This window comes from Phalaenopsis equestris, unplaced genomic scaffold, assembly GCF_001263595.1.
Source record: "Phalaenopsis equestris unplaced genomic scaffold, ASM126359v1 Scaffold000297, whole genome shotgun sequence".
Taxonomy (NCBI): domain Eukaryota; kingdom Viridiplantae; phylum Streptophyta; class Magnoliopsida; order Asparagales; family Orchidaceae; genus Phalaenopsis; species Phalaenopsis equestris.
Window position 1 is genome coordinate 1,654,172 of NW_018164739.1, and position 16,715 is coordinate 1,670,886.

Consider the following 16,715-nt stretch of genomic DNA (forward strand, 5'->3'; position numbering starts at 1 on the left):
GCCACCAAAATGAAGCCTTTACTGATCACATAGCAATTTTTCTTTTAAATTTTATTAACTAAACTGGCTGACAACCACAAAACTCTTTCAATAAGCTTGTTCAAAAGAAGTCATACTGATAAATCACTTTCAAAGTCAACCACAGTGTCCCCCACCCACCCCTTCCAAATCCAGCTGTCCACCCTTGCAATCTCCATCTAATAGACCCACATTAGATTCCACACCAACCTATCACAAAAACTATACCTTTTTCCTGTTCCCCAGACCCCTCTCAGGACAAATATTGGCTATACTGCTTAAAAGTACAACCATCACTATCAAGACATTCATGGTCCAGCCTCCTCACATCCCCACATCTCATAAGACGTCCTATTTTCTTTTTTCCGGACAATTAGAGCACCTACATGCAAAAAACCAAGGGAACTAATATAATATATTGAGGTTGTTGGATGGAAAGGCAATGTTTTATATGATGTTTACGAAACCTGTTGGGAACAAAAGAATCAGCAACTCCCTCCAAACTAGAGAGATGGCAGACGTGTGACAGGCTGAAGTATTTATCTAAAGGAGAACAATAGAAATTACATGCATATCACCCAATTCTTATATATTTACATATCAAACAACTAAATTATACCTTTTACATATACACCAACAAGATGTTTCATATCAACTCAAAAGTGTCACTATTTTAACATTACAAAATTGAAACACACTTTTTCATGTATAGATAAGGTCTGGCAAATCGGCAAAAATTGAAATATAGGTGTTAAAAATGTAATTACATGAGAATTTAGTGGTATGTTTGTAAATCTTACAAAACAATAACACAAGGTCAGGTCATCATTTGTCCAAATAAGTCAAAAAAATTAAAATAGAGCTGCAAGCTGTACTGAAGAATCTCACCTCGCACTTGATGGAGCTTTGAGGAGTATTTGATAAACATTTCATTGCTTTCTAGATGATTAAGAAATGATAAATGAGCAAATAGATAATCAATTTAAAATAAGCAACAGATTATAAGCAACAGATTAAACAATAATAATTTTTTTTTTTTTTAAGAAAGCTCGTAAGGCAAAATATTGATCATAGCAGAATTCACACTTCAAGGAATTCAGTAGTCAATAAACAAGAGTGTATAGACTAAATACCAGGCAGATGAATTTGGCTTCAGCTACATCAATTCTGGAGATTATTTTAATTTAACGAGACTGGTATAGCAATCACAAATGCATATTAAAACAATGTAGCAGTAGAAATCATGACTATCCTCGTTAACATAATTCTATCCCACTTTCTTTTCAAGGCTTACAGAGTTCATAAAACATGATGCACAACAGCATGAAATTTTATATTTGCATTTTTTTCCATCTGGTAGACCGAAGTTTAGATGACAAACGATCCAAATACACTTTAAGAAGTTATAAGAATCATTTGATAAAAAATTATCACGCAATTAAATACATTATAAAGCATTACCAAAAATGCTGCCCGTGTGCACATGAAACCAATAAATTCCAGACTAAAACATAGCAGCAGAAAAACATATTGGCGCCATAAGATATTCCATATAGTTCATAAAAAAGAAGTTGCAAAGCAGAATAAGAAATTGGTAAATTTCCATACTTTTTTTATTATTTGAAATACAGTTCTTAGATTGCTATTACATGTAAAACAAATCATCCGTCAAAAGTTCATCTTGGTAATTCTTATCAAGTTAGCAAATCATCCACAGCTAATGAATCATCTGGCTCAAAACTGTACTAATCACTCCATAAACAAAATACATATCGAGAGATTTACAAATGACACTAAAACAGGTGCCCCGTCCATCCAATCAAAAATAAGAAAAAAAAAATATCTGCATGCACACCACTCAATTCTTATGTATTTACATTTCTAACATATAACATTAATTTTTACACACATACCCACCTTACCTATTGATACCAGTTGAAAGGGAAAACACAACTCACACAACACGCAAACTCGCATTAGAGCGGATCCCGGGTGATGTTGGTAATGGTTATCTGGCTTGAAGAGATGGTGGCAAGGGAAGGAGGATGTTTCCGGGCTGTGAAAGAGGGACATCGGCGATTTTGGGCGAGGTCGGCTAAGACAGCAGAGTAGCAAGGGAGGCAGTCCAAACAGAAACAGTTTGTTATTCGGGGAGGTTGGATAGCAGGAAAAGAACAAAGGGAAAGTGTTGCGTGTTGCGGCAGCGATGGTGGACAACTGAGACAGCGAAGGCAGCGAGGATGGAAGGCTGGACGGAGATGGCAGTAGGTATGGGGCTGCTGAAACGTTGTGCGCTGTCGACAACAGCAAGTGGGAGGGCTGGCGGGCTGATTCTGAAGAGGACAGCGAGGATTGTGGAAGAGAGATGACTGGAAAGAGGAGACCTGCAGAAAAAAAACAGCAATGACGACTGTACTGGGCGGCTGCAACGAGGAAAAGGTGTAGCAGCGAAGCGAGAGGTGGGAGGAAGAAAAGGCCGGGGATAAATATTCTCTCGAGAACGAGCTACAATCGGAGTATCACTCAGCCCTTGAAGAAGGTCACCATCACGGACGAGTTACAGCTGAAGCACCATCTCGTCTTCGGATACAACCCTCGAAGAGAAATACTGGATGTCAGCAGCTGTCCTAACAAAACTCTGAGCCAAACTAATAACCTAAAAACAGAAATCACATATATAAAGCCCTAAATAGCTCAGATTGAATCTCCTATCGAAAAAAGGGACCGGTTCGGTCCGGATGAAGGACATCGCGAGATAAGCCCGTGACTCCCTCTATGCCGTGCCTATATGGTCATTGCGCCCTCGCACACCTATAGATGAAAAGGCGTATTTCACTTTTAAAAAGTTAAAATGGTGGTATTTTTCATGTGATATGAAAAATTTGGCCGGTTTAGATTTAAAAAAACAAAATTTAGGTTTTAGATACGTAAATACATAGAAATTGGGTGGTATGTATGTAAATGCCCCAAAATAAAAAAACCTGAATCACAAAATTCTTTTACCATTATCTATAGCCTCAAAGTTGTTCTCATGAAATCACAATTGGCATTAACGATCATGTGGAGTTCCCATAAAAGAATCATGTCCTTTGCATAAGACTGAAATAAAATCAATTTGGGCCAATAACTTTATATCATCTGATATTCTGATTCAAACTTCCCAAATAGTTGGCACAAGGTTAATGAGGATGTTGATTATCAGCTGCTTCAAGACCATTGATAAGCTCAATCTGTAGAAACAAGTGTGAGAGTGCAGATTTCGAAACCTCTGGAAGAACAAATTGTACTAGATGCACAAACTACTAAACATGCAACATAGCGCAACAAGCCACTTCTGCAACCAATAGTCAAAGTTAATAATTTAAAGTTAATAGGAAATAACAAAATAACAGATGATTTATCAGAAAAAAACCTCACTGAATGACCATAAATTTCATTTTACATTGAGCAAGTTTCTCTCAAGCCTAAGCAGCCACATGTTTGCCTCAAACATATCCTTGAATTGTACAGTAAATAGGACTGTAAATTCTTTACCTGATAGGGTGCACCTTACAACAAAATCATATAATTTGGACGAAAAGCTATCAATGCAACTGCAATAAAATGTCCATCCTGATCATGTATTCCTTTGACGCTCTCCCCAACCACTACAGCTTCTAATGTACTTATCCACAATACCAAATTCCTTGTTTTGCTCAAGCCTTTTTGCATAATTCTCAGTGGAAATTGGTCCCCTTCTCAATCTCCGATAGTATATCATCTCCCATGGCCATAGCCGAGCAGCACCGAAGTAGCCCTCAACTGAAACATCTAGCTCACCCTCCTTAAGTGACGCCAATCCATTATGATGAAGTGCTGAGAGCATTTCCCTTGTTGAAAGTATTGTAGAGTCAACTGCTACTTGTTCTATCGGATTCTTCATAGGAGAACCCTGCAGAGCACTCGTCTCTGAATAATTTTCAGTAGCAGAACCAGCACCGTTGAGTGTAGTAAAGCATGCATCCGTTTTGTTATATCCAACTTTCAAATCAGTTTTATGCTCATTGAAACTATTTTTTTCATAATATTCTACATTAGATTGAGTCTTATCTCCCAATGGAGAAAATGAATTTTCATCTTTCAATGTCTTCGTTTCAGAGTTGTTCATTTTAGAGGAATGCTTGGACTCTAGGCTTTCCATGTGCTCAGAGTTGTTCTTCGGGATGGTATTTATCTGAACGTTTCTTTCTATATTCTTAGGAGAAGAAGATGACTTCCGTCCCAATGAAATAGAAAGCGACAATGACCCATACGGAGTTGACCTAGACTTTGATCTTGACAAAGATCTAGACCTTGATCTAGAACTTTTAAATTTGGCATATGATGAGACTGACATGGACCTTGACCTAGATGATGCTGGATGGGATCTAGAAGACGATGTTGATTTTGAATAAGATCTGCTACCAGAAATGGATTTTGAATGCGTCTTTCCTGAACTTGATTTAGAGGAATCGGAAGACATTGATGAAGTTTCAGATGCCTCTACTCTTCTTTTCTTCTTTGATCTTTTCTTTGATGAGTATTTATCCTTGGTTCCCTTCTTACTTTGAGACCGAGAATGCAGTTTGACTCTGGATTTTTCTCTTCTTTCTGGAGAACTTTCAGTCTTTACTGACTTACTGGAATGTGATCCCTTTCTATCCCATGCACGATGTCTTGCTACAAGCGGATCTATGCTGGTGCCTGGCCTTCCCCGTGAATTGGCTTGAAACTTTTTTCGCCTTCCTTCCACTTTATCTTTGAAACTCATTCCATCTCTCCTCCGCTCAAACTTAGTAAATCTCCCTCTCCTCCCATCTCCTTCAGGACATCTCCTTCTAATATGACCCACTTGGCCACAATTGTAACAGGCTAGATGGGGCATCGGTTTATCAAACCTTCTCTCAGCTTCCACAATGAAGTGCTCTCTATGCCCTTTCCCATGAATAGCTCTATAAGGAGAACTGTCTGAGCTGGCTCTTTGGTTGTCTTCTTTCTCATTTCTCTTGTTGTAGCCATGGTATGGTTCATATCCATCAAAATCAGAATCCTTACAGAGTCCGTGACCAGGCAACATATCATTGGCACGCTCACCCCAGCGATCATGTTCCAATGGATTGAGATCACCAGTGTCTTCATCCATCAATGGATCAGACAAATTCTCAACTCTGTTCCCTCTAACACCATCAACATCCTCCCAAGTATGTCCAGCTTCTTTATCAGGTGCACTATCAACCCGATGTCCCGCATTATAGGCTGGACTACGAATATCTATAGAAAAATCCCTTTCATCCTGCGAACTCCTAAACCCAGTAACATCACCCTCTTCTCTGAATACCCTTCTTCGATGAGGTTCATCAAATCTAGAACCCCTTGGAGGCCTTTGAAAAGGTCTTGGCTGTTTGTTTGACCAATTCAGGGATATTTGCTCACCACAAATTTGCTTGCCCCGCAGTGCTCTCAAAGCCCTTTCGGCATTTGCAGTGACTTCATACACTACAAATCCATAACCATCTTTCAACTGAAAATGGCAACGGCCAAACCTCCGGAAAACCCCTTCAAGCTCATCTTGAGAGACATGAGGTGAAAGGTGACCCACATACAATGACATTGGTTTATTATTCGAACTGAACCTAAACAAATGTACAAAAAGCAAAACATCAGAAGAAAAAGAAAAGGTTGCAAATAAAGAAATATATAAACAGCTAAATGAAAAGGGGCATTTCAATTCATATTTTACATGCATACCACTCAAATCTTTAGCATCACATAAAAAATACCACCATCACCATCTTGTTAAAAGGTGAAATACACTTTTTCATGCATAGACATATGACACCAAGGAGTGTAAATATCAAATTTTGGGTGTTAGATAAGTAAATACATAAGAACTCTGTACTATGTATGTAAATTTCCCAAACGAAAAATATAAAATAATAGAGGAATATGACAATTCATATAGAAGAGACAGATGCACCAGCATAAAGGCTCCAGACAATTGTTCCATGTAGAAAAAATAATACAAGAATGTGGCAATTAAAATTGATCAAATGTATTGTAGTTCACAGTTCAGCAATCCCAAAACAAACCCAGCCTAATGCCTTAGCGAAACAACTAGTGCAAAGAGGTTTCCAAAACACACCCACCATAGCCTAATGCTCAGTGAAACACCGAGTTGCAAAGAGCTTTCTAGCTATAAATTACAAGGTGTAAGCTCAACCAGAAGAAAGAGAGTATTGCTAGATATAGCGGGGGAAAAAATAACAATGTAAAACATTCCCACAACATTCCCAACATATCCTACGAGGAATATCCAAACATGGATTATCCTTAAAACAAATGCTCAGAAATCCATTAAACTGTAAGTATATTACAAATAAAGCTGTCAAAAGGGCTCGTTGTTCGCGAACAGCTCGTGTTCGGCAAATTAAGCAGCTCGTGTTCGGCTCGTTTGTGATACTTAACGAGCCGAACACGAACAAATTTTTAAGCTCGAAATATAAACGAGTCGAACTCAAACAAACATTTGTTCGCTCGTGTTCGGCTCGAGTTGGCTCAAAAAGAAATAAATAAATATAAATATAAATATATTTTGCGGTGTTATTGGTGTTATTTCACGGTGTAACACCGCGGAATAACACCCGAGTAACACCCGTTATGTTTCGTTCGTGGTGTTATTTTGCAGTGTAACACCGTGAAATAACATTGATAATACCAATAATACCGCCGAATAGCTCCGAATAACACCTGCGATATTATTTTGTTGTCCGCGGTGTTACTCAGATGTTATTCCGCAGTGTTATTAGTGTTATCGATATTATTCCGCGGTGTTACACCACAGAATAACACCATTAATACCGCGAAATAACGGCCCGCGCTATTTGGGTGTTACTCATGTGTTATTGTGGGTGTTACTCATGTGTTATTGCGGGTGTTATCGCTGTGTTATCGGTGTTTTTCTGTCATTCGTGGTATTATTAGCGCGATTCCGCCGCATTTTATATTCTATCGAGCCTATTTCGAACCGAACATAAACAAGAATATGTTATTCGAGTCGAACACGAACACATTGTTCATGAGCCATTTCAAACACGAACAAAATTGGAATGAGCCGAACACAAGCCGAGGCTCAGCTCGGCTCATTTACAGCCCTAGTTACAAACCATAGGCACTCCATTATTAAATCAGGCAAGGCACCCAAGCAATCCAATTGCCCCAAACACACACATGAAAATAACAAGCATACATACCACACAATTCGTATGTATTTACATATCTAATGGCTAAACTTCAATTTTTACATACATGACAAACATGAAAAGGTGCATTTCAATTTTTGAAAGTTAAAATAGTGGTATTTTTCATGTGATATGGAAGATTTGGGTGGTATGAATGTACATAGGAAAGTTCAGGTTTTGGATATGCAAATATATAAGAATTGGGTGGTCTGTATGTAAATGAGCCAAAAAAAACTAAATAAATAGCAACAAGGAACAAATAAAAAGAACAAAGTTAACTAATTACTACCAGCTGATTTCAATTTCAAACAAATGAAACTAATCTGTACTATTTGCTACTTATGTCTTGAAAAAACATCAATATTACCTCTTCAAAACATCAAACATTGAAAGACGTAGAAAGGTCATAAAATCGCATGAAATCTCCAAGAACTTGAGTGCAAGGATGCCAATATCATAGCACACAAAATAAACACCATAGGCAGCTAAATCAAAATAGTGCAATCACAAGGAAATTACTTCATTTATTAAAAAAATTTCTCGGGCGGACAAATATTTCTAATGAGAAAACTTCAATAAACAAAAATTTTCTTCAATGCTTGTCAATTTCTTCTTAATACAAACAAATGGCACTACTTGCTATTTCAAAGCAATGAATGACACCCTAGAACCTTGGGCATGTTCTATTAGCAGTTCAGCAGCGAGAATTTGGCGCCAGAGAAAGAGAGAATGTCAAATTTTATATATAATTCTAAGAGAGAACATTCCTGGGGTTTCTTAACAAGCTCTCTTAGATGCTCAAATTAGAGATCATACTAGAAAGTATAGAGAAAACTGAAAGGAGTTTGGGCAATTTTCTCTTCTCAAATCGATGTTAAGAAAGAAAATAAGCTAAATAAATATAACATTAAATAGTGGAAGGAAATTTCACGTCAAGCCAGCCCTCGCATGGGGTGTATGATGGTAGAGAAGAGAGAGAATGCCATCCCCATTTACAGAATATTGTTACTGGTTGTATCATTTGCCCTTTAGTTGTCACATCAAAGCTTCTTACGTCGGTAAATGTGTTGCACAGACATGGAAACGGGAACACGGGCAAGAATATGTGACACATCTATTATTGAAAATATAGATACTGACACGTCAATATAGTAAAAATTATTAAAATATATATATTAAAATTCAATAAAAAAATATTTAAAATACTACAAAAGAGAAAATAAAAAGATTTAATAACACTAACTTTTAAGAACTAAGAGCTCATTTAAGAGCACTTTCCGGTTTTAGTTAAAATAATTTGTATAAATATATTTTTTATATTTAAAAATAAATTAAATTGTATTTAAAAATAATCAAAATGTATAGAGAAAACTGAAAGGAGTTTGGGCAATTTTGTCTTCTCAAATCTATGTTAACAAAGAAAATAAGCTAAATAAATATAACATATAATAGTGAAAGGAAATTTCATGTCACGCCAGCCCTCACATGGGGTGTATGATGGCAGAGAATGAGAGAGAATGTCATCCCCATTTTCAGAATATTGTTACTAGTGGTATCATTTGCCCTTTAATTGTTGCATCAAAAATTCTTACTACTGCGTTGCGGGACGTTTTAAGTAAAACGCGGGGCATTTTAAGTAAAACGCGGGCCACGGGTTCGACCCTGCATCCCGCGTTTCTTATGTTACACACCTTACCGTGGGTGCCCCTCCGCGATCTCTCCCTTCGTCGTCTGCCCTAACCTTCCTCTGCGATCTCTCGCTTACTCTGTGATCTCTCATTCCTTCTATCATAATCTCTCGTTCCGGACACCGGTATCCCCTTTCCTTATCCTTTCTCACATACGTCGTTTTGGTTTCTCGTTTCTATTGGATTTTGATGTCTTTGTTGGATTATTTTAATTTCTCTGTTGATTTTTTAACGTGGTGACGGAGGAGATGGTGTTGGTGTTTCTATTTGTTGTGAATTTAAAAATAATAGGGTTTTTTGTGTTGTGTTGTTGGGTTTGTGTGGTGGTGTTGGGTTTGTTTTGTTGTGGTGTTGGATTTATTATGTTGTGGTGTTGGTCCTAAATTTGTGGTTGGCCAGTGTTGGATTGTCGTGGTGTTGTGTTGGTCAGTGTTGTTGTGTGGTGTGATGGATTGTTGTGCGGTGTGATGGATTGTTGTGCGGTGGGTGTTGTTGTATTGGTCGGTCCTGTGGGTGGTGTTGTGTTTTGTTGTGGGTGGTGTTGTTGTGTGGTGTGATGGTTTGTTGTGTTGTGGTCGTGGGTTGTGTTGTGAGTGGTGTTGTGTTGGCCAGAGTTGTGGTTTGTTGTTGGTTGTGGCTGTGGGTTGTGACTTGATGGTCAGTGTTGTGAGTTGTGTTGTGTTTGACAGTGCTGTGGATTGTGTTGTGATGGCCAGTGTTGGGTCGTGTCTGTGGTTTGATGTGTTGCTGCGTTGGCAAGTGTTGTGGTCGTGAGTTGTGTTGTGTTGGTCAGTAATGTGAGTGGTGTTGTATTGTCCAGTGTTGTGGTTTTCTGTTGGTTGTGCTGTGGGTTGTACTGTGATGGTCAGTGTTGCGGATTGTGTTATGATGACCAGTGTTGGGTTGTGTCTGTTGTTAGTTATGTTGTTGTGTTGGCCAGCATTATGACCGTGGGTTGTGTTGTGTTGGTCAGTGCTATGGGTGGTGTTATGTTGGCCAGTGTTCTAGTTTGATGTTGGATGTGGCTGTGGTTGCGGGTTGTGTTGTGATGTCCAGTGTTGTGGCTTGTGTTGTGTTTGTTGGTCATTGTGTTGTGATGGCCAGTGTGGGGTTGCGTGGTGGTTGTTGTGGATTGTTGGTCAGTGTTGTGGGTTGGGGTGGTGGTTGTCAGTGTTGTGGGTTGTGTTGTGTTGGTCAATGATGTGGGTTGTGTGGTGGTTGCGTGGGTTTGGGTGGTGGTTGTAGCTTGGAGTGATGGTTAATGTGGCTTGGGGTGGTGGTTTTTGGTTGTGGGTTGGGATGAATGTTGCTTGAGATGGTTAATGTGGTTTGAGGTGATGGTTGTGGCTTGGGTTTGTGGTTGTGGCTTGGGGTGGTAGTTTTTGGTTGTGGCTTGGGTTGATAGTTTTTTGTTGTGGTTTAGGGTGGTGGTTTTTGGTTGTGGCTTGGGGTGGTTAATGTGGCTTGAGGTGATAGTTCTGACTTGAGTCACCTGTATTAAAGATGAGGAAGGTGCTTGCGAGATGGCAGAGTTAAAGGCACCCAAGAACCCTTTTTCTACAAGGTTTACTGTCTTCTTGTAATGCAGACTGTTTCGTTGATATATTGAGTTTTCTGAGACCTCACATTTACACATAATTATAATTACTTACTTCTTTTATCAATAACTACTTATTTATTTTGTACAGTTCCTGTTTATTTTTGTTGTATAATTGATATTGATTGCTTTGGGCTTTCTACGTTATTTGTAAGTGTATTTTCTTTTCATTTATATTTCACTTGTTTTCCTTAAGATCAAATGTCTCATTCATGTATAATAGGTCATCCAGAAGAATCCTTAAGAGGTCAATGATGAGACATTTAACCTTAAGGATTCTTCTGGATGACCTATTAATCGTTGTTGGTTGGTGTTACATGTAAAATCATAATAAGTTCCTCTCTACTTTTCGGCGATATGATTTTTGAAGATCTACTGGGGTGATATACATATGTGACAGACACGAGTTTGATTTTATGTGAGTTAAAGTCAACCAAAAACTTTTTTTACAAGGTATGATGTCTTCTTGTAATAATTGATTCATTTATTGGTAAACTGAGTTATCTGAGACCTCACGCCTACAAAAAGCTGTAATTAATTACTTCTTTTAGCAATTTCAACTTCTGTTGTGACTAATGGATTGTCTTTTGTAGCATGCAGGATAGATGAGCTCCAGGATTTCAGGGACCACCCAACGATTGCTCTGTCACTGTGAACATCAGACTTCCCTACTTATGTCAAGTCACGCGCATAGCTACGGGAGGCAGTTTTACAAATGTCCGCAGAGAATCATGGATAAGTGTGACTTCTTTCGATGGGCAGATAGTCCAGCAGATTTCACTGATGACAGTGCTCGCCAATGGAAAACATCTTTGGAGAACGACGTAGCTAGTGATGTACACCGTCTGCATTTTAAAATTAATATTATTATATTATTAAATGTAATTTTAATAATTTTTTTAGTAATATTGATCTCACTGTCAGGAGAGATATTTATCTGAAATTTTGTAATGTTCTGAATTGAAGTTTTGTTTCTGAAGTACAAATATATGGCTATGACAGTTCTGTTACAATCAACATTACTATACGGGGGCAGAATGACCATTTGCCCAAAAACAACAGTCGCACAACTGTTTTCAAACAGCAGAAAACAAACAACCAACCAGTTTATCCGCAGCAGCTTCCTGGGGCAGCAGTTGCGCAACAGCTTATTGATAAGTCGCAGCTGCCCCAAATAAACCCTAAGTTGACTTCCCATAACATGTATAACAAGCTCAACATCATCAAATCCTTCTTAGAAATGGCTTTTTTGGCAATGGGTTACTAGCAATAGCCATTTGTTTTTCTCAAGAATGTTTTTTCTTATATTTATATTCTAGAAGGAATTTCCTCGGTTGTAGTATGAATTAAGCAAATAGCTTATATGCCTACTTAATAAACCATATAAAATTTTCTTGGCTTGCCAATGTGAATAAGTTCTAAAAGGATCCTGACTTGTAAGCATGACCACTATGATTGATGATGAATCAATAGGTCAATGACCTTCGCTTAAATCATTCAAGCAAGAATCAGAGTCAGCGACACTGTCAATCAAAATTTAAACTTGAAAAGCATGAAAAGATCATACTCCATTGAAAATGGGCATTCCAAGTGTACCATGGAATATGTTTAAAATGAATATTGGCCACATAAAGCGTAAGAAAGTGCATGATGGAGAAGCTGATTTGCAATCAACAAATTGGCGCTTGAAGGATCACCTTCATGATATTGATTCCTTGTTGCATAAAGTTAAACATTTATCAACAATGAGAGATCAACAAATTTATTCATTGACAACGATGAGTTCAGTGCACGTCAATTAGTATTGTTGTTTGCTAATTCTATATAAGAATCTCAATCTTTTTTGAGGTGAGGTCGGAGGTTAATGTTGTTGAGCTAAGAGATCCATCTAAGTGGTGAGCTTGATGACCTCCATAAAGATTTTCTCTACATAAAAATCTAGTATCACCAACACTAAGCCCATATGACAGAGTTAAAAATTGACCCCTGAGAGATAGAAGACAACCTAATAAGGAGGATAAAGATGTTGATTGTCAGAAACAACTTCGTATAGCAGAGAGCACAGAGGATTACTGTTAATATCAATGATGACATTAAGGGGGTGTTTGGTTGCAGAAAGGATTTAGCATTAGCAAGATTTACTAAATTCGAATTTATTAAATCTACCTTTATGTTGGATTAAATCCGGATTTAACATGAATAGAAAGGCAAATTTTGGACGTTAAATCTGAAATTTAATAAATTTATGGAACTTACGCTTTTTTATATTTGCCTGGATAAATCCTGACGATAAATCCTTTTAATAGGGAGCTACTAAACACCACCTAAGATTCTTCCAAATAAGGGATTTAAACCGCTCATCTAATTGTGTCTCAAGATAATATGTTAGATAGTTGCCACTAAGAATTAAATGGAAGTAGAAAATGGATTAAAAATAGATAAGGCATGGCTTATTTACTACTTCTTTGCAATCCTCTCATTGGCATTATACTTCCCTTTGAACAACATATTTTTGGCATCTTTTTTTTTTGTTGGCTTTCTCTCAATAACATCTCCATATTACTATCACCCATCGGATGAGATAAAAAAAGAGAGAAATTGATGACTTGGGTTGCAGATAAAAGCATGGGAGACACCCATAGATATTTTTTTATGGCAACAATCTCGTCACATTGAGAACTCCATTTAAGTTATTTTGCCTCTTCACTTATTAGTACAAAATTATGTGCCCAAATGTACATGGCTAACAGTAATTAAATAAAAAAATAATCACATTTATATAAAAACTTTTAGCTTTTAAAGAAATTTAATTAAAAACCTAAATTTAAATAGAATATAAATATTTTAAATGAAATTTTAAACGATCACTAGCAAAAAAATTGATTTATTTATTATAGATTTAAGAGACACTATATATGATATATGCCTACAGTAGTACTGACAAGTTTAAATAAGCTTATTCAAGAAAAAAAATACTAAATAACTCTTATTCCTCGATAGATAATAAGAAATAATTAGCAAAACATTTTTTATGTTAAAACTATATTACCATTGACAAATTTAAAATCTTGATTTAATTTTAGAACACTTAAGAAAGGATAAATGTTTATCCTAAAGCATACATCTAGAATTGCATGTGCATGAAAAAGACAATATTTGATTCTCCTATTCAAGTGCATGCAACAAAATACTATCATCAAAACAGATAATATAGCAAAAGAAGACACATGATAAAGACTACAGCCAAATGAGTTGGTTGCTATGTTAACAATAAAAAGCTTCCCTTACTATATTATTTGACATCTACGCTTGTTTCTATGATTCCCTCTCCAATTCTGGTGATTCTCCCAAGCAAAATGTACACTCCAACTTCTATTGATGTAGCTTTTCTTTAATTCTCCCCTAGCTCCCCCATGAACCTTTTCTTTGATTATCCTGAAGTAACATCCCGACTTTTTTTGCCACCAGTCGACATATTTTATACTTAAACAAGAAAAAACTTCAAATTCAATTCAAATCAAAAGTGTATCTTCTATATTCAATTGACTTTCCAAATAAAAAATTAAGATATATTAAGCAAGGTTGAGTAGAGCATACAACTACAACTTGCAAAGTGACGAAGAAGGCCTTCTCAAGTTTTTTCATGCTTAGAAATTGGAGGAGCAACGATCGATGGAAAATTTATCATTAGCAATTTGAACAGAATGCCTATGGATTATCCATTTCTTATTTAATATTTTCTCCTTATTTATGGATTCGTTGCCCCAAGAGTTTGGATTTCTTTCTTAGAAATAAAGAATTAGGAACTTACTTGAGTGAAATCACAAGTGGAACTTTTAGTAGTAGTAAAGGTTAATATAGTTTATGGTCTTCTCAGTAGCTTATCAAAGACTTTCAGCCTGAAAGACGCATCAGAGAATCATCTAAGTTAGAGTTCAAATTTATCTAAAACTTTGAATGCCCAAAATGGAGACGATCGATGTCGTCATTGCTAGAAACCTACCCTAGCAGAATCCCCTTGATGCTTAAGTTTGAGCTCATTGATGAAGATGGAGACCAGTTCAGGATGGCATTGCTCCTTCCAATATAATATTTTTCATCAATTTCGAATCCTATCTCCCTTTTCAAATATTACATGAGAATATATAATAGGTCAACCTCACTTCCTTTTCTCCTATTTCCTTGCATATACATTCCCTGCACCTATCGTGGAAATCCAATGAGAGGTCGCAAAGCCAGAATTTCAAGTGAACGGGGGTGAAATCATATATCTTAAATGGTATATCATTTCACAATATTCTCTTTGCTTTGGGTACCAAAATACTTATTCGTGAACCATACAATACATCACCACAAGAGGGTTTATCACAAACTCAGGCCACCACTGATTTCACACTGCCAATGGAAGTCTGCTTGCAAGACTCATAAAACAATTCCGAAAGCCACACTGGCAAGTTTTTTCTTCTCCAGCCTTAAACCCGTAAATCATCCAATAAACCTAGGCCAATATTCTAGAACGTCAAAAAATGGGCATGAAACAGAAGAAAAAGTTCTGCAAAGCATGCATCAAGGAAAATTGGTCAAAATGAAAACTGAAAAACAAAAATCTCACCATAGCCGAACACAACATCATATTCATAATTGACATTTCAACGGCCCAACTCTTTCGATCATATATTCAAAGGAAACGCGCAACCTAACACAGAAGAATCGCTACTTCTCCATTTGCATCCCAGACTAAAATCAACAGTAATAAACACAATTACAGTGAAATATAAACTCACTAAACTGCCTCAGCTCTTCAATCCTTCCCTCTTTGTGACTGGCTTGCTCTTTCCTACCTTCACGGACAATCAGCTGTGTCCCATTCAGTGGAATACGATCGGGGAAAATGAGTTAAAGACCGACGACGCCTCCCCAAGTTACAGCCCTGAAGTTATCTGGCAGCCATTCGCAAGACGTGAAAGAAGACGAAAATAATCATAGATCAAGCAGGCAAATTACCCGTGCTGATTGAAGAACGATCCTGGGAAGCCTTTTATAAACCCTAAAATTTGGGAAGGAATTGGTTGCGGCTGCTAAATAAAGCACGCTTTTTTTTTTTTTTTGGGCTCCTTTACAGATATTAGAATTTTGAAGTGGAAATTCGATTTTATTAAATCTAATTATTATTAAATATATCATAATTTTTCGTTTGGAAGGTTGATTGAATAAAAGATATTAGATAAAAAATAAAAAATCAGGTGACTTTATCCATTGAAATGATATTTTAAATAAATCAATTTATACATGCTACTTCTTCTCATACGCTAGATTAAGGGTGCATTTGGGGCAGCTTGTGCGTTTCAAGATAAGTTGTTAGTCCTAAAACGCGGTCCACGGGCGGACCGCGAGGTTCGACCCGCGACCTGCATTTAGTGTAAAAACCCAAACGCGGTTTCGGTAAGCTGGCGAAATGCGCTAACTATACGGTACGACAGCGTTTTGAAAACACCGCCCGCACTTATAAACTGCCACAAACGGGTCTTAAGATAATTTTATAGTATGGAACACAAAAATTATTTTTTTATGACTGCGATGGAGAGTATTATATATACAATGAAAATGAAAATGAAAATAACAGTTGGGCTATCAAAATAATGACTAATGATGTATGTTAGTGGAATGATTGTTGAGAAACTATAATAATTATTTGTTGTCAGGTGAGTTACAAGGGTAATTATGTGTGTAAGTGCCATTAATTTTATATTGATTAGTAATGGTTTTTTTTTTTTTTAAAGTTAACTCTTAGTAAAATTAATTATTATAATGTGTTATAAATTCAAAAAGTTTCCTGATTGATATATCGAGTTTTTTTACCGGCCTCCTTTCACAGTTAATTAGATTTTGGATGCGTTTGAGAGGGTTTTTTAGCTGCTTTCTGTTTTAAAAAGCAAATTGCGTGAGTGTGGGAGCACTCTTATTGGGTTTTTGTTTTCCATAAAATATGATTCCTAAAATAATGAATCTATGAAGGGCAATGTTGAGCTTAGTTCCTAGGAACACGTCACGTTCTGGTTAGGAAAAGAAGTCATTCTCCCTCATATTTTCTGCAAACATCTTGTTTTATGCATGATATTACCCTTGATTTTTGTTTTATCTCCTTCTTCATTGTAG

General features: G+C 36.9%; 1 protein-coding gene across 3 annotated transcripts; it reads right to left on the minus strand.

Annotated features, from left to right (window-relative positions):
• Nucleotides 1-2,967: 2,967 nt before the first annotated feature.
• On the minus strand, nucleotides 2,968-15,652 carry LOC110025285 (serine/arginine-rich splicing factor 4-like). Of its 3 annotated transcripts, none has more exons than XM_020725692.1 (2): nucleotides 15,349-15,652; nucleotides 2,968-5,669 (listed from the first exon to the last, which is right to left on the minus strand). In XM_020725692.1, exon 2 carries the CDS (start codon nucleotides 5,645-5,647, stop codon nucleotides 3,635-3,637), a length of 2,013 nt encoding a protein of 670 aa, XP_020581351.1. In that variant the 5' UTR covers nucleotides 5,648-5,669; nucleotides 15,349-15,652; the 3' UTR covers nucleotides 2,968-3,634. The 3 variants fall into 3 exon arrangements, with proteins under 3 accessions (XP_020581351.1, XP_020581350.1, XP_020581352.1); XM_020725691.1 differs by having other exon boundaries at nucleotides 15,344-15,652; XM_020725693.1 differs by having other exon boundaries at nucleotides 15,564-15,636.
• Nucleotides 15,653-16,715: the final 1,063 nt, after the last annotated feature.